Source organism: Carcharhinus amblyrhynchos, chromosome 13, assembly GCF_965287045.1.
Source record: "Carcharhinus amblyrhynchos chromosome 13, sCarAmb.v2.hapA, whole genome shotgun sequence".
Classification (NCBI taxonomy): domain Eukaryota; kingdom Metazoa; phylum Chordata; class Chondrichthyes; order Carcharhiniformes; family Carcharhinidae; genus Carcharhinus; species Carcharhinus amblyrhynchos.
Window position 1 is genome coordinate 77069610 of NC_137336.1, and position 25709 is coordinate 77095318.

Genomic DNA, 25709 nt, shown 5'->3' on the forward strand with positions numbered 1-25709 from the left:
CAGCACTCCCTCAGCACTGACCCTCTGACAGTGCGGCACTCCCTCAGCACTGACCCTCTGACAGTGCAACACTCCCTCAGCACTGACCCTCTGACAGTGCAGCACTCCCTCAGCACTGACCCTCTGACAGTGCAGCACTCCCTCAGTACTGACCCTCTGACAGTGCAGCACTCCCTCAGCACTGACTCTCTGACAGTGCGGCACTCCCTCAGTACTGACCCTCTGTGGTGCAGGTGATAGGTTTGTTTGGGTCAGTCTTGTTATTGAGTGTGTGCCGTTCGCCAAGAGTGGCGGAAACAGCCAGTCTCATTGTCCTTCAGCTGTGGCCATCTTTATAAGTTGCAAAGAGCAAATCTCAGTTTCTAACCCGGGACAGGATTAAATTGCTGAAGATTCCTTTGTAATAAATGCTATTTTTGACCCGATAATCCTTTTTTATGTGGGTGCAATGTTTCGCAGGTTGGACACTTCTGAACAGACCAGAAATGATGTTCGAGTGGGTGGCTCTCTCCCCTGTTCACCACACTCAGCTTGTAACCCCCCACATCTCTCTATGTTCAAACCCACTGGACCCTCAGCATTTCCTGCTGCTGAATCACTTCTGGGTCCAGTAACAGGGAGACGACTCACACAGACATGTTCTGGTGATTTTTTTCCAGAGTTCCCCTTCAAGCATCAAACCTGAGAAGACAAGTCCAACGCTGGTGAGTGGAAACATCGTTACCAAATCAGAATACTCTCCCCCATATTGCTGCTTTCTGATGTCCGGCAGACGCACAGGGTTCAAGCTGCTATTTGTGGGTTTTGCTGTGTATAAATGCCTCACTGTGTTTGTCTACATTCCAAGAGAGACTGCATGGTGACAGAGGATAGGCTCTGTCTCAGTTTAACATCTCACCTGAAAACAACACACATCGACAGTGCAGCATTCCCTCAGAACTAGCCCTCAAAGGGCATAACTCTCCTCTGACAGTACAGCACTCCCTCAGCATTGACCCTCTGACAGTGCAGCACTTCCTCAGCACTGACCCTCTGACAGTGCAGCACTCCCTCAGCATTGACCCTCTGACAGTGCAGCACTCCCTCAGCACTGACCCTCTGACAGTGCAGCACTTCCTCAGCACTGACCCTCTGACAGTGCGGCACTCCCTCAGCACTGACCCTCTGACAGTGCAGCACTCTCTCAGCACTGACCCTCTGACAGTGTAGCACTCCCTCAGCACTGAGCCTCTGACAGCACGGCACTGACCCTCTGACAATGCGGCACTCCCTCAGTACTGACCCTCTGACAGTGCAGCACTCCCTCAGCACTGACCCTCTGACAGTGCAGCACTCCCTCAGCACTGACCCTCTGACAGTGCCTCACTCCCTCAGCACTGACCCTCTCAGAGTGCAGCACTCCCTCAGCACTAACGCTCTGAGAGTGCAGCATTCCCTCAGTACTGACCCTCTGACAGTGCGGCACTCCCTCAGCACTGACCCTCTGACAGTGCGGCACTCCCTCAGCACTGACCCTCTGTGATGCAGGTGATAGGTTTGTTTGGGTCAGTCTTGTTGTCGAGTGTGTGCCGTTCGCCAAGAGTGGCGGAAACAGCCAGTCTCATTGTCCTTCAGCAGTGGCCATCCTCCTACGGTGCAAAGGCAAATCTAAGTTTCTAAACCGGGACAGGATTAAATTGCTGAAGATTCCTTTGTACGAAATGCTACTTTTGACCCGATAATCCTTTTTTATGTGGGTGCAATGTTTCGCAGGTTGGACACTTCTGAACAGACCAGAAATGATGTTCGAGTGGGTGGCTCTCTCCCCTGTTCACCACACTCAGCTTGTAACCCCCACATCTCTCTATGTTCGAACCCACTGGATCCTTCGCATTTACTGCTGCTGAATTACATCTGGGTCCAGTATCAGGGAGACGACTCACACAGACATGTTCTGGTGATTTTTTCCAGGTTTCGACTTCAAGCATGAGACCTGAGATGAGAAGTTCTGCCTGGGTGAGTGGAATCATCGTAATTAAATCAGAATACACTCCTCTACATTGCTGCTTCCTGACACTATCCAGGTGTATAACATTCAAGCTGCTATTTAATGGGTTTCGCTGTGGACCAATTAGTCACTGTGACTTCCTGCAATACAAGAAAGATGACATGGTGACAGACATCAGACACATCCTCTGTCCAACATCTCGCCCAAAATCAACACCATTGACAGTGCAGTGCTCGGGCAGAATTGCCCCTCAAACTGTGTAACTCTCCCACAGCCCTGACCCTCCAACAGTGCAGCAGTCCCTCAGCACTGACCCTCTGACAGTGCAGCACTCCCTCAGCACTGACCCTCTGACAGTGCAGCACTCCCTCAGCACTGACCCTCTGGCAGTGCAGCACTCCAATATTGACCCTCTGGCAGTGCAGCACTCCCTCAGTACTGACCCTCTGACAGTGCAGCACTCCCTCAGCACTGACTCTCTGACAGTACGGCACTCCCTCAGTACTGACCCTCTGTGGTGCAGGTGATAGGTTTGTTTGGGTCAGTCTTGTTATTGAGTGTGTGCCGTTCGCCAAGAGTGGCGGAAACAGCCAGTCTCATTGTCCTTCAGCTGTGGCCATCTTTATAAGTTGCAAAGAGCAAATCTCAGTTTCTAACCCGGGACAGGATTAAATTGCTGAAGATTCCTTTGTAATAAATGCTACTTTTGACCCGATAATCCTTTTTTATGTGGGTGCAATGTTTCGCAGGTTGGACACTTCTGAACAGACCAGAAATGATGTTCGAGTGGGTGGCTCTCTCCCCTGTTCACCACACTCAGCTTGTAACCCCCACATCTCTCTATGTTCGAACCCACTGGATCCTTAGCATTTACTGCTGCTGAATTACATCTGGGTCCAGTAACAGGGAGACGACTCACACAGACATGTTCTGGTGATTTTTTTCCAGGTTTCGACTTCAAGCATGAGACCTGAGATGAGAAGTTCTGCCTGGGTGAGTGGAATCATCGTAATTAAATCAGAATACACTCCTCTACATTGCTGCTTCCTGACGCTATCCAGATGTACGAAGTTCAGTTTGCTATTTGAGGGCTTTTGCTGAGTGTAAATTGGTCACTGCTATTCCCTAGGATACAAGGAAGACGAGATGGTGACAGACGAAAGACAACAGTCCTGGTTTCACATCTCACCTGAAATCAACACCATTGACAGTGCAGCACTTGGGCAGAATTGCCCCTCAAACTGTGTAACTCTCCCACAGCCCTGACCCTCCAACAGTGCAGCAGTCCCTCAGCACTGACCCTCTGACAGTGCAGCACTCCCTCAGCACTGACCCTCTGACAGTGCAGCACTCCCTCAGCACTGACCCTCTGACAGTGCGGCACTCCCTCAGCACTGACCCTCTGACAGTGCGGCACTCCCTCAGTGCTGACCCTCTGACAGTGCAGCACTGCCTCAGCGCTGACCCTCTGACAGTGCAGCAGTCGCTCAGCACTAACCCTCTGACAGTGCAGCTCTCGCTCAGCACTGTCCCTCTGACAGTGCAGCACTCCCTCAGCACTGACCCTCTGTGGTGCAGGTGATAGGTTTGTTTGGGTCAGTCTTGTTGTCGAGTGTGTGCCGTTCGCCAAGAGTGGCGGAAACAGCCAGTCTCATTGTCCTTCAGCAGTGGCCATCTTCCTACGGTGCAAAGGCAAATCTAAGTTTCTAAACCGGGACAGGATTAAATTGCTGAAGATTCCTTTGTACGAAATGCTACTTTTGACCCGATAATCCTTTTTTATGTGGGTGCAATGTTTCGCAGGTTGGACACTTCTCCTGAACAGACCAGAAATGATGTTCGAGTGGGTGGCTCTCTCCCCTGTTCACCACACTCAGCTTGTAACCCCCACATCTCTCTATGTTCGAACCCACTGGATCCTTAGCATTTACTGCTGCTGAATTACATCTGGGTCCAGTAACAGGGAGACGACTCACACAGACATGTTCTGGTGATTTTTTTCCAGGTTTCGACTTCAAGCATGAGACCTGAGATGAGAAGTTCTGCCTGGGTGAGTGGAATCATCGTAATTAAATCAGAATACACTCCTCTACATTGCTGTTTCCTGACGCTGTCCAGATGTACGAAGTTCAGTTTGCTATTTGATGGCTTTTGCTGAGTGTAAATTGGTCACTGCTATTCCCTAGGATACAAGGAAGACGAGATGGTGACAGACGAAAGACAACAGTCCTGGTTTCACATCTCACCTGAAATCAACACCATTGACAGTGCAGCACTTGGGCAGAATTGCCCCTCAAACTGTGTAACTCTCCCACAGCCCTGACCCTCCAACAGTGCAGCAGTCCCTCAGCACTGACCCTCTGACAGTGCAGCACTCCCTCAGCACTGACCCTCTGACAGTGCAGCACTCCCTCAGCACTGACCCTCTGACAGTGCGGCACTCCCTCAGTACTGACCCTCTGACAGTGCGGCACTCCCTCAGTACTGACCCTCTGACAGTACGGCACTCCTTCAGCACTGACCCTCTGACAGTGCGGCACTCCCTCAGCACTGACCCTCTGTGGTGCAGGTGATAGGTTTGTTTGGGTCAGTCTTGTTATCAAGTGTGTGCCGTTCGCCAAGAGTGGCGGAAACAGCCAGTCTCATTGTCCTTCAGCTGTGGCCATCTTCCTACGGTGCAAAGGCAAATCTAAGTTTCTAAACCTGGACAGGATTAAATTGCTGAAGATTCCTTTGTAAGAAATGCTACTTTTGACCCGATAATCCTTTTTTATGTGGGTGCAATGTTTCGCAGGTTGGACATTTCTCCTGAACAGACCAGAAATGATGTTTGAGTGGGTGGCTCTCTCCCCTGTTCACCACACTCAGCTTGTAACCCCCACATCTCTCTATGTTCAAACCCACTGGACCCTCAGCATTTACTGCTGCTGAATCACTTCTGGGTCCAGTAACAGGGAGACGACTCACACAGACATGTTCTGGTGATTTTTTTCCAGGCTTCGACTTTAAGCATGAGACCTGAGATGAGAAGTTCTGCCCCGGTGAGTGGAATCATCGTAATTAAATCGGAATACACTCCTCTACATTGCTGTTTCCTGACGCTATCCAGATGTACGAAGTTCAGTTTGCTATTTGAGGGCTTTTGCTGAGTGTAAATTGGTCACTGCTATTCCCTAGGATACAAGGAAGACGAGATGGTGACAGACGAAAGACAACAGTCCTGGTTTCACATCTCTCCTGAAATCAACACCATTGACAGTGCAGCTCTTGCGCAGAATTGCCCCTCAAACTGCGTAACTCTCCCACAGCCCTGACCCTCTGACAATGCAGCACTCCCTCAGCACAGACCCTCTGACAATGCAGCACTCCCTCAGTACTGACCCTCTGACAGTGCGGCACTCCCTCAGTACTGACCCTCTGACAATGCAGCACTCCCTCAGCACAGACCCTCTGACAATGCAGCACTCCCTCAGCACTGACCCTCTGACAGTGCAGCACTCCCTCAGCACAGACCCTCTGACAGTGCAGCACTCCCTCAGTACTGACCCTCTGACAGTGCAGCACTCCCTCAGCACAGACCCTCTGACAATGCAGCACTCCCTCAGCACTGACCCTCTGACAGTGCAGCACTCCCTCAGCACTGACCCTCTGACAGTGCAGCACTCCCTCAGCACTGACCCTCTGACAGCGCAGCGCTCCCTCAGCACTGACCCTCTGACAGTGCAGCGCTCCCTCAGCACTGACCCTCTGACAGTGCAGCACTCCCTCAACACTGACCCTATGACAGTGCGGCGCTCCCTCAGCACTGACCCTCTGACAGTGCGGCGCTCCCTCAGCACTGACCCTCTGACAGCGCAGCGCTCCCTCAGCACTGAACCTCTGACAGTGCGGCACTCCCTCAGTACTGACCCTCTGACAGTGTGGCACTCCCTCAGCACTGAACCTCTGACAGTGCAGCAGTCCCTCAGTGCTGACCCTCTGACAGTGCAGCACTCCCTCAGCACTGACCCTCTGACAGTGCAGCACTCCCTCTGTCCTCAGCCTATGGCAGTGCGACATTCCCTTAGTACTGACCCTGTGGAACTGAAGAACTTTCTCGATACTGACCCTCTGGCAGTGACATGCACGCTCACTGACCCTATTTTGAGACGGGGCATGTAATGACTTCAGTGAGGCCGTTGATGTTGGCATCTTGGAATATGAACTCTCTGACTGAGTTCCTTTAATGCTGTCCAATCATGGAGCCTTTTGTATGTATCCTGGGGGAGTGTCAGGACTCCTAGCAGTCCGAATGATGACTCTGACCTTCTCACTATCTCTCAATTTAAATAGATCTTGGAAATAAGAGGCAAACTACTGAAGGGATACCAGTCTCTGCTGACGAATTTCAGATAGGGAATGCATACATCCTTGATCTCAGCAAGAATTATATTAAAAATTCTCTTGTCTGTGATTGCCACATTGCTCTTTGTGGTTCTGAGCAGATTAGATTTGCCTATCTGACCCCAGTTTGGAATTGTCCTCCCCTCAGTGACTGTGAAGCATCTTAAGGTGCCATCAGGTGGTGAACGGTGCTGCTCTTCTCCTTTTCTTCCAGCTGGCCAAATTCGATGTGTCGACACTTTACATTCAAACAGTCGAGGGTGAGGGTTGGTGTCTCAGGTCTATAAACACCTTTCTGAGCAAAGAACTGAAAATTCTCGGAGTAAGTACAAAGCTTGCCCACTCTGCGCACGTCCATGTTTGAAAAACAGTGCATGGGAGAGAACTCAGTGAGAGAGGGCGTGAGTGAAAGAGAGAGAGCATGCACATGATCGAGTGTGTGCGAGTGAGTGTGTGTAAGTGTGTTGAGAGCCTGGCTCACTCTTTGTCTCAGAGTTCATGTGATGACTTCAATCAGGCAGTTGAGGTGGCCCTGTTGGAATATCAACTCCCTGATTACGGGCCCTTCTATGTCTGCTAAGCACCACAGGGACTAGAGTACATTATTGACCCCTTTAATCACATTTTAAGTTTATGTTTTAAGTTTATTTACACTTTGTCTTTTGTTTCGGGTGGCTCCCTTCCTTCTGGGAGCTGCCCCTTTTAATTTGTCCCTGAGTTAATTTGAGTTGGTTTAATTGTTTGGCTCAAAAAGAGGGCCCCGATTAACGGCCAAATTGATGGGCCAATCAAGGGGTCTCTTACTTTGTACTTAATCAGGCGTGTCAGTTCCTCTGGGACACCGAGGAAACTAACTGAAACCGGTTGTCAGACTTTTAAATACCACCCCCCACCCCCCTCAACAGAACCAACATGCTCACACAGTGGGTGTGAAGGTTGGTGAATAGGCATCCTGAGAATGAGCTCGTAAAAGCACAGTTTGACCCTCTCACCCTCTAATGGTCATCTTTATTCATGACTCAAATCTTAAATTCACAATTCGTTCCTTTAAAATTATTTCTTTCGTTCCTCAACATTTAATTGAAATTCATTTTAATGGTGTAACGTTCTCATTAAACCCCGGAGCAAGAAGAAGTTGAAGTGTGGCCTGTGTTTGAAAAGGTTAATCAAGCTTTATTGACCTTTGTGGTCACTCTATCTCATAGAGTCATAGAGGTTTACAGCATGGAAATAGGCCCTTCAGCCCAACTTGTTCATGCCATCCTTTTTTTAGTGACTAAGCTAATCCCAATTGCCAACGTTTGATCCGTCTATACCCATCTTAACCGCATAACTGTCTAAACACATTTTAAAAGACAAAATTGTATCCGCCTCTACTACTACATCTGGCAGCTTGTTCCAGAAACTGACCACCCTCTGTGTGAAAAAGTTGCCCCTCTGGACCCTTTTGTATCTCTCCCCTCTCAACTTAAACCTAGTTTTAGACTCCCCTACCTTTGGGAAAAGATATTGACCATTTAGCTGATCTGTGCCCCTCATTATTGTATAGATCTCTATAAGATCACCCCTCAGCCTTCTGTGCTCCAGTGGAAAAAGTCCCAGTCTATCCAGCCTCTCCTTATAACTCAAACCATCAAGTCCCGGTAGCATCCTAGTAAATCTTTTCTGCACTCTTTCTAGTTTAATATTCTATTTAATAACATAATAATAGATCACTTGTCTTAATTCCCCCACCCCCCAAAATCAGCCTGTTTTCTCAGGAAATAAGAAAAATGGCAGTGATGTTACCGAAAGAAAAATATTACAATTCCACCTAACTTTAACATTTATTTACTTATTTATCAGTGTCATAAATAGGCTTACATTAACACTGCAATGAAGTTACTGTGAAAATCCCCTAGTCTCCACACTCCAGTGCCTGTTTGATTACACTGAGGGAGAATTTAGCATGGTCAATCCACCTAACCAGCACATCTTTCTGACTGTGGGAGGAAACCGGAGCACCCGGAGGAAACCCATGCAGACATGGGGAGAATGTGCAGGCTCCGCTCAGACAGTGACCCAAGGGTGGGAATCAAACGCGGGTCTCTGGTGCTGTGAGGCAGCAGTGCTAACCACTGTGCCATCGTGCCGCTCTTTTTCTTGACAGACTGAATTTCATGGAACAAATTATCAGTTGACTCACATTTGTCTCCATTTGCAGATCACTGAGATAATGATTGGGATATGTCAGATAGTGTTTGGACTGCCCTTGAATTTTGAAAAAAGCTACATCTTTGCTGTTTTACTTGGTGTCCCCTGGTGGACAGGAATTTTGGTAAGTTGCATTCTATGCAAATATTGATTAATTCTCCACTAGAACCACAGTAGATTGATAAGAGCTGTAAATAGGAGGCAAGGCGCTCTTTCCTGCTCCACCATTCAGTGTTACCAAAGCTGATCCATCTCAATTACACTTTCCCACCCGAACCCTTAGCGCCCGAAAGACTTGAGCCAGATTTTCCTCCTGTTCTGTGGCAAGAGGCTGACCGCAGGATCTTACATTTCCGCCATTGCCAAAGGTGCTGCCTGCTGAACAGCCCCCTAACTGCTGGGAAATCCTGAGTGGGATGTGATGCTGGGGGCTGGGGGGGAGGGTCATGAGTGTGGGGGGGGGGCAGAATCGTAAGATCCCATGGTAAGACCTTAGCGCGTGACTGGGCATCCGCAGCACTTTGGGGCAGAGAATTCCAGTGATATTACAGCCTCTGAATGAAGAATGTCTCATCGTCTCAGTCCTAAGTACCTGATTCCTTTTCCCAACACCATGACCTCCCCCGCATCCGTTCCCATTCCCCCATCCCCCTAGTAGTAGACTCCCTCCCCAGTGGAAAACATCCTCTAGGCATCTAACCTGTCAAGCCCTTTATCGATTTTGCACGTTTCTACTAAATCCCCTCTCATTGTTCCAATTTCCCAAGTGTGTAGGCCCATTCCATTCAACTTCTCCTGAAAGGGCATCCCACCGATTCCAGGAATTTATCTCACGGGATGTAGAACAGTTAGGAAGTTGCAGAACCAGTTATAGAGATTTTTTTTTAAACTTAATGTCACTCAAAGGCCTTCACCTCTCATCAGCGGCTGATATCAGATGGGCGTCCAGGATATTTTCTTCTGGCTCCCAACTATTGTACCTTAAAAGGCAATTTAAGAGATAAATAACGAGGCCACGTATATCAACTCCGAAGAAGAGTCACACTGATTTGAAACATTGACTCTACTTCTCTCTCCACAATTGCTGAGTTTTGCAGCATTCTGGTTCTTTTTCATACATATACATGTCTGGCACAGATCTGAATGTGCATTTTATAAAATGGACATGGAAAACAAAAATAAAGTTTATTTATTAGTGTCACCAGTGGGCTTACATTAACACTGCAGTGAAGTTACTGTGAAATTCCCCTAGTCGCCACACTCCGGTGCCTGTTCGGGTCAGTGCGCCTAACCAGTGCATCTTTTAGACTGGAAAGAATCCCACACTGACATGGGGAGAACATGCAAACTCCACATACAAGTGACCCAAGCTGGGAATTGAACCTCAGTTCGTGGCGCTGTGAGGCATCAGTGATAACCACTGTGCTGCCCGGGAAATAGGAGAAAATGCGAACACAAAGAAGATTCACTGGCAGTGAGAGATACCAATTGTCTGGAACGATTGAGCAGGCTGGGGCCTCATTTCTGCAGTAAAGAGAAGACTGAAGGGGTTGACCGAACAGAGGACATGAAATTCCAAAGTTGTTGGTCAGTCTGGTGGTGGACGGATGCGCTGTCAGAACGTCTGCCTGTTTCCAACATTTTCTGTCTTTGACTCAGATTTCTGCATCCACGGTATTTCGATTTTGCACTGTAGTGGAAAGACTCGATACTTCCCCAACTTTTACAGATGCGCCATAGAAAACATTCTTTCTGGTTGTATCACAGCTTGGTATGGCTCCTGCTCTGCCCAAGACTGCAAGAATCTACAAAAGATTGTGAATGTAGCCCAATCCATCACACAAACCAGCCACTGACTCCGTCATTGCTTCCTGCTGCCTCGGCAAAGCAACCAGCATATTTAAGGACCCCACGCACCCTGGACATTCTCTCTTCCGCTTCTTCCATCGGGAAAAGATACAAAAGTCTGAGGTCATGTATCAACTGACTCAAAAACAATTTCTTTCCTGCTGCAGTCAGTCTTTTGAATGGATTTACCTTGCATTAAGTTGATGTTTCGCTAAACCCTAGCTATGTCTGTAACACTACGTTCTGCACTCTCTCCTTCTCTATGAATGGTATGCTTTGTATAGTTCACAAGAAACAATACTTCTCACTGTATCCCAATATATCTGACAATAATAAATCAAATCAAATCAGAAAAGGCGATAGAAAGAAATGCTGAAAAGGTGAGCTGAGGCAGATGGAATGGGAAGAGACTGGTGTGATAATGATGATTAACAGTTATTTGAATCAAGCATCCTGTGACCGTAACTAAAACCAGAAAATGCTAGATAAACTCAGCCGATCTGGCAGCATCTGTGGAGAGAGAAACAGAGGGAACGTTCAGGTCTAATTGACCCCAATGAACTCCAGATCTGTAGAAGGGTGACTTAGACCTGAAACAATGGGCAGAATTTTATAGGCACGTCTGCCTGAGGTTCGCACAATCCCACCTAAGGCCAGCGGAGAATGCCAGTCTCCAAGCCTCACCCGCCGAGGTGGGTTGGAGCAGGCGTGCTGGAAAAATTCCGGCCACGAACTCTATTCTCTTTCCACAGATACTGCAAGACCTGCTGAGTTTAGCCAGCATTTTCTGTTTTATTTCAGATTTCCAGCTTCCACAGTATTTAGCTGTTGTATTTCCTGTTACTGTAATGCATAAGACATAGGAGCAGAATTGGCCACTTGGCCCATTGAGTCTGCTCCACCATTCCATCATGGCTGATATTTTTCTCATCCCCATTCTCCTGCCTTTTCCCCATAATCCCCGATCCCATTATTAATCTGTAAATGTTAACTCTACAATGCAGTTTTAAGCCAGCAGAGGATTCTACAACTGTGCATTTTAATCTGTTGTTTACAAGTACTATCATCCCATAAATATTTCTTATAGAGTGTTCTTTTTTTCCTAGTACATCATATCAGGATCATTGGTGGTTGACATTGTAAACACAGCGAATATTAATCTCGTAAGTAATGTAAATATTTATTCTTGTCACGTCAGGCGCATCATGTAAAATGGCAGAACCCTTAAGAGTGTTGACAGGTAGAGGGATCTGGGTGTACAGGTATGCAGGTCACTGGAAGTGACAATGCAGGTGGAGAAGGTAATCAACAAGGCATACGGCATGCTTGCCTTCATCAGCCGGGGTATTGAGTTGAAAAATTACCAAGTTATGTTGCAGCTTTATAGTACCTTAGTTAGGCCGCACTTGGAATATAGCGTTCAGTTCCGGTCGCCACATTACCAGAAGGATCAGCCATGATCTTATTGAATGGCGGGGCAGGCTCGAAGGGCTAGATGGCCTACTCCTGCTCCTATTTCTTATGTTCTTATGTTCTTATGTTTTGGAGAGGGTGCAGAAAAGATTAACCAGGATATTGCCTGGTATGGAGGGCATTAGTTATGAGGAGAAGTTGGAGAAACTTGGTTTGTTCTCACTGGAATGATGGAGATTGAGAGGAAACCTGACAGAAGTCTACAAGATTATGACGGGGCATGGATAGAGTGGATAGTCAGAAGCTTTTTCCCAGGGTGGAAGAGTCAATTACTAGGGGGTTTAAGGTGCTAGGGGCAAGGTTTAAAGGAAATTTACGAAGCAAGTGTTTTTACACAGAGTGTGGTGGATGTTGGCAGGGAGGTGGTGGAAGCAGATACGATAGTGACTTCTAAGGGGCATCTGGACAAATACATGAATAGGATGGGAATAGGGGGATACGGTCCCCGGAAGGGTAGGGGGTTTTAGGTTAGCCAGGCAGCCTAGTCAGTGCAGGCTTGGAGGGCCGAAGGGCCCGTTCCTGTGCTGTCATTTTCTATAGTTCGTTGTTCCATCGTGCCTTCAGTTTGTTTGGAGAAGACATTGGTCGATGGCTTTGTTGAATCTCCTGGGTCAGAATTTACAATACAAACAACCTCTGGATTAGCGGGTGAGTGGAGAGTTGGAAGGATAAAGCATAAAAATTGTATTTCTGGGAAGATAGGGCTGCAGATTCCGGGGATGTTGGCACAAGCCCTAAAGCAGATGAGATCTAGAGAGGCCAGGAGCAGGTTCCTTGCAGGGCGATTTGGAGAGAGGGTTTCGCCTGACTTGGGAGATCTACGAGGCAATACAGGGGAAGAACTCCCAAGTTTCCAGAATACTAGGAATGATAGACATTGAGAGTAGGAAGGAGCAGGTTGTTAGGTGGGTTGAGCACAAACAGAGAAGTACCAGAACCTAAATGAGGGAGACTGTGCGTATCAGTGAGTGTGTGGAACGTGGTGAGTTTAGGGCACAGATAGCCATGTGAATTTGTGATTCTAGCTGGAATTTCCAGCCAATCGTGCCAGTGGGATTCCCTGGTCTCACTGCAGTGAACGGAGATTTGGCTGAGCACCCAATTCCCCGCTTGCAGCAGCAGGGGTGTGAACGGCCAGAATATTCCAGCCGTAATGTCTATAACCTAGACCTGGCTGAGAGAAGGGAAGGACTGGTTGTTAAATATCCCACTGTGTGGAGTTTGCACATTCTCCTCGTGTCTGCGTGGGTTTCCTCCGAGTGCGCCGGTTTCCTCCCACAGTCCACAGATGTGCGGGTTAGGTTGATTGGCCATGCTAAAATTAGTGTCCTAAGATGCGTAGGTTAGAGGGATTAGCGGGTAAATATATAGGGGTATGGGGATAGGGCCTGGGTGGGATTGTGGTCAGTGCAGACTCGATGGGCCAAATGGCCTCTTTCTGCACTGTAGGTTTTCTGTGATTTCCATGATTCCAGATACGAGGTGTTCAAGAAGAGGGGGAAGGTGACATTATCGATTAAGGAGAACATTGCAGTGCTGGAGGATGGCGCAGTGGTTAGCACTGCTGCCTCACAGTGCCAGGGAACCTGGTTCAGTTCCAGCCTCAGGTCACTGTCTGTGTGGAGTTTGCACGTACTCCCCATGTCTGTGTGGGTTTCCTCCCACAGCCCGAAGATGTGTGGGTTAGGTGGATTGGCCATGCTGATTTGCCCCCTAGTGTCAGGGAGACTAGCTAGGGTCAATACGTGGGGTTACTGGGATAGGGCCTGAGTGGGATTGTAGTCAGTGCAGACTTGATGGGCTGAATGCCCTCCTGCTGCGCTGTAGGATTCTTTGAGAATAAAGGTGTCCCAGAGGGGTCAAAGACAGAATCTTTTTGATTAGAGCCACGTGGCTGAGTGGCCTAATCATAGAGTTTTAATGAACAGAAAATGGCCCTTCAGCCCATCATATCTGTACCAGCCACCAAGCACCTATCTATTCTAATCCCAGTTTGCAGCACTTGGTCTGTAACTGCGATGGTATCACTTCAAACAGAGGACTCGCTCCCTGAGTATTGTGAGGGTTTCAGATTCTATCATTCTCTCAGGCAGTGAGTTAACGTGTTTCCACCATCCTCTGGGTGAAATAGCTTTGTTTTTCTCTCAGTCTGATTTCAGAGATGAGGGGTTTGTCGTGTGAAGAGAGATTGAACAATTTAGGCTGATACTCTCTGGAATTTAGAAGAATGAGGGGAGATCAGATTGATAAAAGGTATGGATAAAGTAGACGTGGAGCGGGTGCTTCCGCTGGTGGGACATTCTAGGACAAGAGGTCACAGTCTGAGGATAAGGAGCAGCAAATTTAAAACAGAGTTGAGGAGAAACAACTTCTCCCAAAGGGTTAGGAATCTGGAATTTGCTACCACAAAGCGCAAAGTTTCTTCCTACCTATCCAATCGATGTCTCTCATAATCTTCTAATATTAATCAGCCTTCTCTGCTGTAAGGAAAACAGCCACAGTCTAATCAGCCTCTGCTCCAATCCCGCATCAATCCCTGCTGCATCCATCCCAGTGCAATCACATCCTTCCTATTGTGCGGGAGTCCCGCTCCTAATGCATATCGTGGCATAGCCACCAACTATTGGGAAAGATGACCAGGATTTGAGCGGATGTACCAGAGACGTACAAGGAATATTGAATATAGTAAAAGACCTTATATGAGTATAGACTGAAAAATGGTAGTATGCAGGGTAGGTTGTAAAAGAGTTCCTCGTATGTTCAGGATCATTTTCTGCACAGTGTTCCCAGTCCAGTGAGAAAGCAGGCACTGTGCAACCTGCCTCTTAGGAACAAAGTGGGCCAACCAAATCTCCAGTGTCAGTAAACACTTGAACAGTGATCATTCAAAGACCAGTGATCATTGGTTGGCTATGGAAAAGTGAAAGGAACAATCCAGAGTACAAACCTTCAACTTGGGGAATGCCGACTTCAGGGTAAGAATGGATCTGACCCATGATCAATTGCAATCAAAGGTTATCAGGCAAAACTATCTGAACAATGGGCTACCTTTAATAAAGAGAATGTTCAGAGCGATTCAAGACATATTCACACGAAGGGCAAAGAATCATGGAAACTCTACAGGAAAGAAGGAGGCTATTTGAGTCTGCACCGACAACAATCCCACCTTATACTTGCAACCACACACATTTACTCTGCTAATCCCTCTAACCTATGCATCCCTGGAGACTAAGGGACAATTTAGCATGGCCAATCAACCTAACCCACACATCTTTGGAGTGTGGGAGGAAACCGGAAGACAGAGGAAACCCACGCAGACACGGGGAGAATGTGCAAACTCCACACAGACAGTAGCCCAAGCCGGGAATCGAAAGGTCACAAACAAATCCACAGCCTCCTGGATAACAAAATAGAGATTGAGATAAAAAGAAAAAGTGTGTGTGCTCCTGATGGTGGTGAGAAGAGGAATGGGGTAGATTAGGGATCAGAAAGAGGATTAATGCAAGGAGCCCGGGTCAGTGGCTGAGATATTATTAAGTACTTTGCATCTGTCATTATCAAGTGGGATCTGTATCCTTGGGTGGTTGACACCTGAACTTTGCTTGGTGCAGTGTTCTAGCCAGCTTTATAACAAGGGGAGGAGAGGGTTTGAAAGTAAATATGGGGGCAAGGGATTACATTTTGGAAGATAGGTAATCAGAGAGTAGAGACAAGGCAAGAGAGAATATGGGAAATGATAGACAGTAACTGGAAGGAATAGAGAGTGCAAACAAAGATTATATTGCGTAAGGCTACAGGTTACAAAAATATCAAAAGGACAAAACTAAATCCTCTGTATCTGAGTACACATAGCATTGGTACTGAAGCAGATGAACTGAGAGCACCAATAGAAGTAATAGATACAACAACCATTACAGAGACATGGCAACAGGATGCCATGATTGGGACCAAATATTGAAGGACATTTGACATTTAGGAAGGCCAGGCAGTTAGGAGAATATAGGAGGTGTGGCTATTAATTAATGATGGTATTAACACAATAGAGAAGGATGACCTAAGGTCAAAAAATGATTTGGTTAGAGATGAGAAATGATCAAGCCAAGAAGTCACAAAGGCAGGAGCCACCCTAACAGTAATCACATGGTGGGGTAGAGAAGAAATGATGGGAGGTTGTCAGAATGTATTTGCATTATCATGGGGGATTTTAATCCACATATAAACTGGATAAATCAGATGGGAAAAATTAGCAGATTGAGAAGGTCATAGAAAGTTTAAGGGCTAGTTTCTTAGAAAAATAAGTTTGGAGCCAACCAGTGATCAGACTACGTGCAGCCTAGTATTGGACAACGAAACAGGATTAATTAATGAGCTCAAAGCAAAAGTGCCCCATCAGTATCGGTAATCATTGCATAATTGAATTATACATTCAGTTTGAAGGAGAGAAGAATGGGTCCAAGATTAGTGTTTTTAAACCTAAATAAGGCATCTAGGAAGGCATAAAATTCAAACTAGCTAAAGTGAACTGGCAAATTGTATTAAGTAGACATTAATTGGCAGACATTTAAAGGAATATTCCAGAACACACAATCCAAGGAGAAAGAAAAATTTTAACCATTTGACTAACTAAAAAAAGCAAAGACAGTAGCAAACTTAAAGAAAAATCTTACTGTTGCACAAAGATGCATGGCACATTACAAGACTAGCCATAATATAAAGAACAGCAAGTACAGATGAAAAGGTTAATGAGGAAAAAATAGGAGTATGAGATGAAGCTTGTTAGAAATATCAACACAGATGTTGAGTTCTTATGGAATTAACAAAGTGAGTGTTCCATAAGACATAGGAGCAGAATTAGGCCACTCGGCCCATCGAGTCTGCTCCACCATTCAACCGTGGCTGATATTTATCTCATCCCCGTTCTCCTGCCTTTTTCCCATAATCCCTGATCCCTTTATTAATCAATAATGTATCTATCCCTGTCTTAAAGACACGCAATGACCTGGCCTCCACACTCTTCTGCGTCAAAGAGTTCCACAGATTCATAACTCTCTGGCTGAAGAAATTCCTCCTGTTTTAAAGGACCATCCCTTTAGCCTGAGGTTGTGCCCTCTGGTTCTAGTTTTTCCTACTAGTGATAACATCCTCTCCGTATCCACTCTTCCCAGGTCTTGCAGTATCCTGTAAGTTTCAATAAGATCCCCCCCAACCCACCCATCCTTCCAAAACCCAGAGCCCTCAACCGTTCCTTAAATGACAAGCTCTTCATTCCAGGGATCATTCTTGTGAACCTCCTCTGGACCTTTTCCAAGGCCAGCATATCTTTTTTAATTCATTCGTGGGACATGGGCGTCGCTGGTTGGCCAGCATTTATCCTTGGTTGCCCTTGAGAAGGTGGTGGTGACTTACCTTCTTGAATCGCTGCAGTCCATGTGCTGTGGGTTGACCCACAATGCCACTGGGGAGAGAATTCCTGGATTTTGATCCAGCGACAGCGAAGGAACGGTGATATATTTCCCAGTTAGGATGGTGAGTGGCTTGGAGGGGAACTTGCAGGTGGTGATGTTCCCATTTATCTGCTGCCCTTGTCCTTCTAGATGGAAGTGGTCGTAGGATCTTTGGTGAATTGCTGCAGTGCATCTAGCAGATGGTACACACTGCTGCCACTGAGTGTTGGTAAATGTGGTGCCAGTCAAGCGGGCTGCTTTGCCCTGGATGGTGTTGAGCTTCTTGAGTGTTGTTGGAGCTTGCCAATCCAGGCAAGTGGGGAGTATCCCATCACACTCCTGACTTGTGCCTTGTAGATGGTGGATAGGCTTTGGGGAGTCAGAATGTGAGTTACTTGCCGCAGTATTCCCAGCCTCTGACCTGCTCTGGCAGCCACTGTAGCCATATTCCTCCAATCGGCAGTGAGTCTGGGAGTTAAGAATGGAAAATTAGGATGTGATGATGAGTGAAACAGGTATTTTGCATCTGTCTTCATGACAGAGGATACAAGTAACACCCCAGAAATAGCTGTAAATCAGCAAATGGAAGGGGTGGCAGGTCTCAACAAGATTACAATCACCAAGGAAGTGGTACTGAGCAGATTGTCGGAGCGATGGCTTTCCAAATCGTCAGGTCTTCGGGGATCTCATCCGAGATTTTCAAAGAAGTTGCGAGTGAGATTGTTGCGTTGGTTTTCATTTTTCTAAACTCCTGAGATTCGGGGACGGTTCCATCAGATTGGGAAACGGCGAGAGTAATTTGAATATTGGAAGAAGGGACAGAGACAGAGTGTAAGGGTGGGGTTTTATGTGCCTTGTAGCTTTGATAATTTGGGGATTGCTGAGTAACGTGTTGTTAAACTCCTTGCAGAAACAAGCAGTGTTATTGATGCACATTGTCAGCACAATCGCAGCACTGTTTGGCTCAGGAATTTACCTGTTTTCCCTGAGCTTATTGGAACCACTAACACGAGTTTTTACTTGGTGAGTGTCTGTCCTACAGTGGATCAAATAGTGAGCCGGGGGAGGGGGGGGCGTGGGCGTGGGGTAGTTCGGGGGGTGGGGGTGGGGGGGATGTGGGTGGGGGGACAGGTGGGGGAGGGTGCAGGTGGGGTGGGGGAGGGTGTGGGTGGGGTGGGGTGGGGGGATGGTGGGGGGGTGGGGTGGGTGAGGTTGGGTTGGATGGGGGTGGGTGGGGTTGGGTTGGATGGGGGTGGGTGGGGGTGGGTGGGGTGGGTTGGGTGTGGGTGGTTGGGGGTGGTGGGCGAGTTGGGTGGGGGTGGGTGGGGTGGGGGGATGGGTTGGGGGGGTAGGATGGGGTGGGGGGGTGAGGGTGGTGGGGGTGGGGGGTTGGGTGGGGTGTGGGGGGGTGGGGTGGGGGGGTGTGGGTGGGGGGGTATGGTGGTGGGGTGGAGGGTGTTGGGTTGGGTGGGGGTTGGGGTGGGCAGGTGGGGTGGGTGGGGTGGGGGTGAGTGGGGGAAGTGGTGGGTGGGTGGGGAGATGGGGGGAAGTGGGGGTGGGGGTTGTGGGGGGAAGTGGGGGTGGGGGTTGTGGGGGGGAAGTGGGGGTGGGGGTTGTGGGGGGGGAAGTGGGGGTGGGGGTTGTGGGGGTGGGGGTTGTGGGGGGGGAAGTGGGGGGAAGTGGGGGTGGGGGTTGTGGGGGGGGAAGGGGGTGGGGGTTGTGGGGGGGGGAAGTGGGGGTGGGGGTTGTGGGGGGGGAAGTGGGGGTGGGGGTTGTGGGGGGGGAAGTGGGGGTGGGGTTGTGGGGGGGGGAAGTGGGGGTGGGGTTGTGGGGGGGGGAGGGGGTGGGGGTTGTGGGGGGGGGAAGTGGGGGTGGGGGTTGTGGGGGGGGAAGTGGGGGTGGGGGTTGTGGGGGGGGGGAAGTGGGGGTGGGGGTTGTGGGGGGGGGAAGTGGGGGTGGGGGTTGTGGGGGGGGGAAGTGGGGGTGGGGGTTGTGGGGGGGGAAGTGGGGGTGGGGGTTGTGGGGGGGGAAATGGGGGTGGGGGTTGTGGGGGTGGGGGTTGTGGGGGGGGAGGTGAGGGGTGGGTGGGGTGGGGGAAGTGGGGGTGGGGTGGGGGGAAGTGGGGGTTGTGGGTGGGGGAGGTGAGGGGTGGACGTGGGGTTGGGGGGTGGTGGTGGGCGGGGGTGAGGGGAGGCGGGGAAGTGGGGAGGCGGGGAGGCGGGGGGTGGGGGGTTGGGGGGGGGCGGAGGGGTGGGGAGATGGGGGGGTGGGTGGGGGGGAGGTGGAGGTGGGCGAGGGTGGGGTGGGGGTGGGTAGGGGTCGGGTGAGGGGGAGACAGAGTACTGGAAATGGAATGAGGCACTGCTCAGGATTGACCTGGGGAGGGGTGGGGGGTGGGGGAAGGGGAAGGGGGGGAGCGGGGGGAAGGGGGCAGGGGGAGTGGGGGTAAGGGGGTGGGAGAAAGGTGAGGGGGGCGGGGAAAGGGGGTGCAGGGGAAAGGGGGTGCAGGGAAAGGGGGCAGAGGAAGGGGGTGCAGGGGAAAGGGGTGGGGGGAGAGGGGCGGGGGAAAGAACGGGGGGAGGGAGGCGGGGAAAGGGTGGGGGAAGGGAGCGGAGGGAAAGGGGGGAAGGGGGTGGGGGGTGGGAAGGGGGGCAGGGAAAGGGGGTGGGGGAAGGGGGGCAGGGAAACAGGTGGGGGGGCAGGGGGAAGGGGTTGGGAAAGGGGGAAGGGGTGGGGGGGCAGGGGGAAAGGTTTGGGGGTGCGGGGGGCGGGGGAGAAGGGACGGGGGCGGGCGAGGGACAGAGGAAGGGGGTAAAGTGGTGGGGGAAAGGGGAGGGGGCGGGAGGAAAGGGGTGAGGGTGGGGTCGGGCAGAGGAAGGGGGGTAGGGATGGGGGGGAGTGTGGAGGGCAGGGGGTTAGAGAGAAGGAAGTAGGGCTTGGGAAGTGGGGGAGGGGGAAGAGGGGGAGGGGTAGGGGGAGGGGCAGGGGGGGCAAGAGGAGACAGGGAGATGGAGGGAGAGAGAGAAGGAAAGAAGTGTCTTGTGGGGGGGAGGAGGAGGACTGTGGGGGTGCAGGTAGGAGGGGGGGGTCCGTGTTCAGGGGTGAAGGTGAAGGTGGAGGTGGGGGGCCTTGTCAGAGAGGGGGCTGTATTGGGGGAACAAGTTGGGGCAGGAGGAAGAGAAGGGTGGGGCATGTTGAGAGTGGGGTTGGGAGACAAGGGAAGGGGGGAGGGAGTAGGGCGTGTCCAGGTGAATGGGAGTTGGGGGGTGGTAATGTGCCCAGGAGTGGGGGTGCGGTGAGGGGCATGTCCAGGGGAGAAGAGAGGGGTAGTGTCCATGTATTATTGTGGGGGGGAGTGGGGGTGCGGTGAGGGGCATGTCCAGGGGAGAAGAGGGGTGTGGCGTCCAGCAGAGGGAAGCGGGGGCGTGTCCAGGAGGGGGGTGGGGGCTTGTCTGAGAGAAGGGAGGGGGGTGTGATCTGAGGGGGGGGGGGGAAGGTGTGATCAGGAGTCGGTGGGGGAGGTGCGCACAAAGAGGAGGGGGGGACGTGTCCAGGGAGAGGGGGGACGAAGGGGAGGAGCAGATGGGGTGCGTCCAGGAGACAGGGAGGTGGAGGGGAGAGAGAGGGAGGGAAGGGAGGGAGAGGGAGGGGGAGGGGAAGGGGGGAGGAGGGAGAGGGAGGGGAAAGGGGAGAAAGGAGAGAGGGAATAAAGAGGGAAAAGAATGTTTCACGGGGGGATGTTTGGAGAAGAGACAATTTGGGGGAGTGAACATGGCACAGGAGAGAGGTGACTGAGGGTATGTCAGTAGACAGTGGTGCAGAGAGATTGGGGTGCTGTGCCTGGGAGAACTGGTTGGCTTTGGGGAGAGGGTGGTGGGTGAGACAGTGCTGGGAAGGACACCAGCGAGAGATATTGTGTTATGAAGGCAGAGGGAAAGCGTGTGTTCGGAGGGAGCTTGGTGGTTTGAGACAGAGTGGGTCTGTATTGGGACTATCGGCAATGAGCTGTTGAAGGGATGAAAGGCTGTTGCAGCCTGTCAGGAGGTGACTGTGCTGACTTACCTTGTGTTTTCCAGCTGGGACCCTTGTTCATTATCCTGTTCCTCACAGTGCTGAGCATCCTGCAATTTGTCATCGCCTTCTCAATTTCATTCCTTCACTGTGCAATGCTTGTACACAGCTTTGACAGTAAGCTGCATCCTGACAATCAGCTAGTTTGTCTGCAATGGGAATTCATGTTGTGCAGCAGCCTCCAGCTCCTGTAAATCAACCTGTGCCAGCTATCACCTCCGACCCTCCCTATCTCTGTAACCTCCTCCAGCCCCTACAACCCTCCCTATCTCTGTAACCTCCTCCAGCCCCTACAACCTTCCCTATCTCTGTAACCTCCTCCAGCCCCTACAACCCTCCCTATCTCTGTAACCTCCTCCAGCCCCTACAACCCTCCCTATCTCTGTAACCTCCTCCAGCCCCTACAACCCTCCCTATCTCTGTAACCTCCTCCAGCCCCTACAACCCTCCCTATCTCTGTAACCTCCTCCAACCCCTACACCCCCTCCCTATCTCTGTAAGCTCCTCCAGCCCCTACAACCCTCCCTATCTCTGTAACCTCCTCTAGCCCCTACAACCCTCCCTATCTCTGTAACCTCCTCTAGCCCCTACAACCCTCCCTATCTCTGAAACCTCCTCCAGCCCGCTGGTGCTGGAGCTGCGTTATGTATGTGTGTGTGTGTGTGTGTGTGTGTGTGTGTAAAACTGTGCTGGAGTTTACAGCTGTACTGGTTGCTGGAGCTGTGCTTTGTGTGTATGTAACTGTGCTGGGGTTTACAACTGTACTGAGGCTGGAGCTGTATTTTTCTTTGCGTATGTAACTGTGCTGGAATTTAGAGCTGTCCTGGGCTGGAGCTGTGTTGTGTGTGTATTACAGTTCTGGAGTTTACAGCTGTACTATCTCTGTAACCTCCTCCAGCCCTGACAACCCCCCCCCCAACCCACCCCTACCCCCTTTCTGTAACCTCCCCCCTTTCTGTAACCTCCCCCTGGCCCCTGCACCACTGGTGCTGGAGCTGTGTTGTGTGTGTGACTGCAGCGGAGTTTACTGCGGTACTGGGACTGGAGCTGTGTTGTGTGTGTGACTTCAGCGGAGTTTACTGCTGTACTGGGACTGGAGCTGTGTTCTGTGTGTGTTTGTGACTGCACTGGGTTTTCAACAGGGGCTGTAACTGTCGTTTGTGTGACTGTGCTGAAGTTTACAGCTGTAATGGGGGATGTAGCTGTATTATGTGTGTGTGTGTGTGTGTGAGAGAGAGAGTTACTGTGCTGGAGTGTACAGCTGTACTGGTTGCTGGAGCTGTGTTTGTGTAACTGTGCTGGGGTTTACGACTGTACTGGGGCTGGCGCTTTTTTTTGTGTGTGCATAAAACTGCTGGAGTTTACAACTGTACTGGAGCTGTGTTATGTGTGTGTGTAACTGCACTGGAGTTTACTGCTGTACTGGGGTTGAAGCTGTGTTGTGTGTGTGTATCTGTGCTGGAGTTTACAGCTGTACTGGGACTGGATTTGTGTTTGTGTGTTTGTGTTGTGTGTGTGTAACTGTGCTAGAGTTTACAGCTGTACTGGGACTGGAGCTGGGTTGTGTGTGTAACTGTGCTGGAGTTTACAGCTGTACTGGGACTGGAGCTGGGTTGTGTGTGTAACTGTGCTGGAGTTTACAAGCGTAATAGGGAATGGAGCTGTGTTTGTGTGTTACTGTGCTGAAGTTTACAGCTGTATTGGGACTGGATTTGTGTTTGTGTGTGTGTGTGTGTGTGTGTAACCGTGCTGAGTTTACAGCTATACTGGGGCTGGAGCTGTGTTGTGTGTCTAACTGTGCTGGAGTTTACAGCTATACTGGGGCTGGAGCCGTGTTGTCTGTGTGTAACTTTGCTGGAATTTACAGCTATACTGGGCCTGGAGCTGTGTTGTGTGTGTGACTGTGCTGGAGTTTACAGCTATACTGGGGTTGGAGCTCTGTTGTCTGTGAGTAACTTTGCTAGAGTTTACAGATGTACCGGGACTGGAGCTATGTTGTCTGTGTGTAACTTTGCTAGAGTTTACAGCTATAATGGGACTGGAGCTGTGTTGTGTGTGTGTAACTGTGCTGGAGTTTACGGCTGTACTGGGGGATGGAACTGTGTTGTGTGTGTGTTACTGTGCTTAAGTTTACAGCTGTATTGGGCCTGGAGCTGTTTTGTGCGTGTGTAACTGTGCTGGAGTTTACAGCTGTACTGGGGACTGGAGCTCTGTGTGGAGTTCACAGTTGTAGTGGGGGCTGGTCCTAGGCTGTGCGTGCATGCGTGAGTGTACGTATGAATGTGTGAAACTGTGCTGGAGTATGAAGTGGGGACCTGTGAGTGCAGACTGGGGATGTGCTGGGTGTAGATACTCCCTGCCTGTTGCAACTGTTGCTTGAAGTTTTCCTGAACGGCATTTCCAAATAAAGCTAATCACTCTGTTCATCTATTTAGGGAAGAGTTTTTTGTCTGTGAGTCACTATTGAAAATTTCTGCTGGATGATTCTTGACGACTCGCTCTCCCTCTGTACATCGATGTTGAATGTGCAGAATGCTGCAGACCTCAAGTTGGCCATTTCTGTTGGATAGACCAGATAAGATGTCATCTTCAGTTCCTGTCAGCTGTCTGAAATGTTTCCCTTCACTTCAAAGTGTCTTCTGCATTTGAAACAGTCAAACAAGGATTTGTGATGCAGGGAACTACCAAGTTAAAACTACGAGCCCACGTGGCCCCTGAACTCCATTGACTAATCTTTCTCCACTTTCCTACACTATCCCTTAAGTCCCTTTTAAAGGTGTTCGAGGTGGTGGAAGTTGTTGCAAGTGTCCCTTTGCTGACTGTTCTGCGCTATTTACAAAGATGTATATTCATTCCCCACTCCATCTGTCAGACTGAGTCAAGCGACTGCTGGAATTGTAGTGGGTCTACATTATATAACCACAGACTGCAATCACAGAACGTTACACAGCACAAAGGGGGAATTTTACCCCTCTGGTCACCTACAGTTAGAAGGACCATTTAATTTTTTTCCAGTCTGATAGCCCTGTGAGAGTCCCTTCAAGTATTTATCCCATTACATTTAAAAAAAAACTATTGAATTCGCTTCTATTGCCCTTCCAGGCAGTGCATTCTTGATCACAGCAAACCTTGCTACCTGACGGCAAGTTTTCTCATCTCCCCTGGCAATTACCGTTTCTTCTTGCTGCACAGCCTGTCGTCACTGGAAACAGATCCTCCGCACTCACTCTGTCAGCACTCTTCCTGATTTTGAACACCTCTCTTGAATCTCTCCTTCACCTACTGTGCTGTGAGGAGAACAACCCCAGTTTCTCTGCACTCTCTCCACATTAACCAAAGTTCCTTCACCCCGGTTACAATTCTGGCTGGTCTGCCTTCACTGCCCTCTGCTCTCCTTCTGTCATTACTCCTGCCATTTGCTGCCCAGATCTGTGAGCTGAGTTGGAGACAACGTGAAGTGGACTGAAGATTGAGAATTTCAGTAGGGTTAAGGGAATGAACGTCCCTGCACACGTTGGTGCAGGAGGGATCATTTGCCCTTGCCATCTTTTCTAGAAAAGATGGAACGTTCTGTTTTATCTTAATTCTCTGAGAGAAGACTGCAACATAACACTGAATTTCTCAACTATCTATTCACCAAGTGGGTAGGTCACCATTCTGGCAACCTGTTATCTGACAATTTTTGTTGTACCATTTAATTCAATAAAAAAATGTTTCACAAAACTGTGGTGTCAAATAAGTTCCCCAGAAAACCTTACATTTTGTTTTGCACCGGCCATACCACAGAATCACAGAATACTACAGTGCAGAAGAGGCCCTTCAGCCCATCAAGTCTGCACCGACACATGAAAGGCCCTGACCTGCACCTCTTGCCAGCACTTGGCCAATAGCCTTGAATGTTCTGGTGTGCCAATTTCTCATCCAGGTACCTTTTAAAGGATGTGAGGCATCCTGCTTCCACCACTCTCCCAGGCAGCACATTCCAGACTGTCACCACCCTCTGGGTAAAAAAAAGCCTCTAAATATCCCGCTCACGCTCTCTCTCTTAGATACACAGATAAGTAAGAGGTTATTGCATACACAGCCATGATGTGGAAGAGATGCATATGTGTGGTTTGGAGTCTGCATAGCAGAGTCCACCTGGTTCTGAAAGTAAATATCCCAGGCTGGGCTTTACCACCAACAGAATCAGGAAGTTGATCACAGAGGCATTTAGCACAGGACTGTGCTTTTCAAAGGCTTCATCCCACAGCTTGTCTTGCCTCTATTGTTATACATTCTTCAATTCCCTTTTAAAAGTGATGATAGAG

At 49.6% G+C, this 25709-nt stretch overlaps 1 protein-coding gene across 1 annotated transcript; it reads left to right on the forward strand.

Annotated features, from left to right (window-relative positions):
• The first annotated feature begins 591 nt into the window (after positions 1–591).
• LOC145351604 (high affinity immunoglobulin epsilon receptor subunit beta-like) lies at positions 592–25038 on the forward strand. Its single transcript, XM_080201187.1, has 11 exons — positions 592–704; positions 1951–1995; positions 2936–2980; positions 3993–4037; positions 4984–5028; positions 6585–6692; positions 8574–8687; positions 11518–11574; positions 18239–18351; positions 21405–21516; positions 23835–25038. The coding sequence occupies exons 2-10, from the start codon at positions 1966–1968 to the stop codon at positions 21442–21444; spliced, it is 597 nt and encodes a 198-aa protein (XP_080057313.1). The 5' UTR covers positions 592–704; positions 1951–1965; the 3' UTR covers positions 21445–21516; positions 23835–25038.
• Positions 25039–25709: the final 671 nt, after the last annotated feature.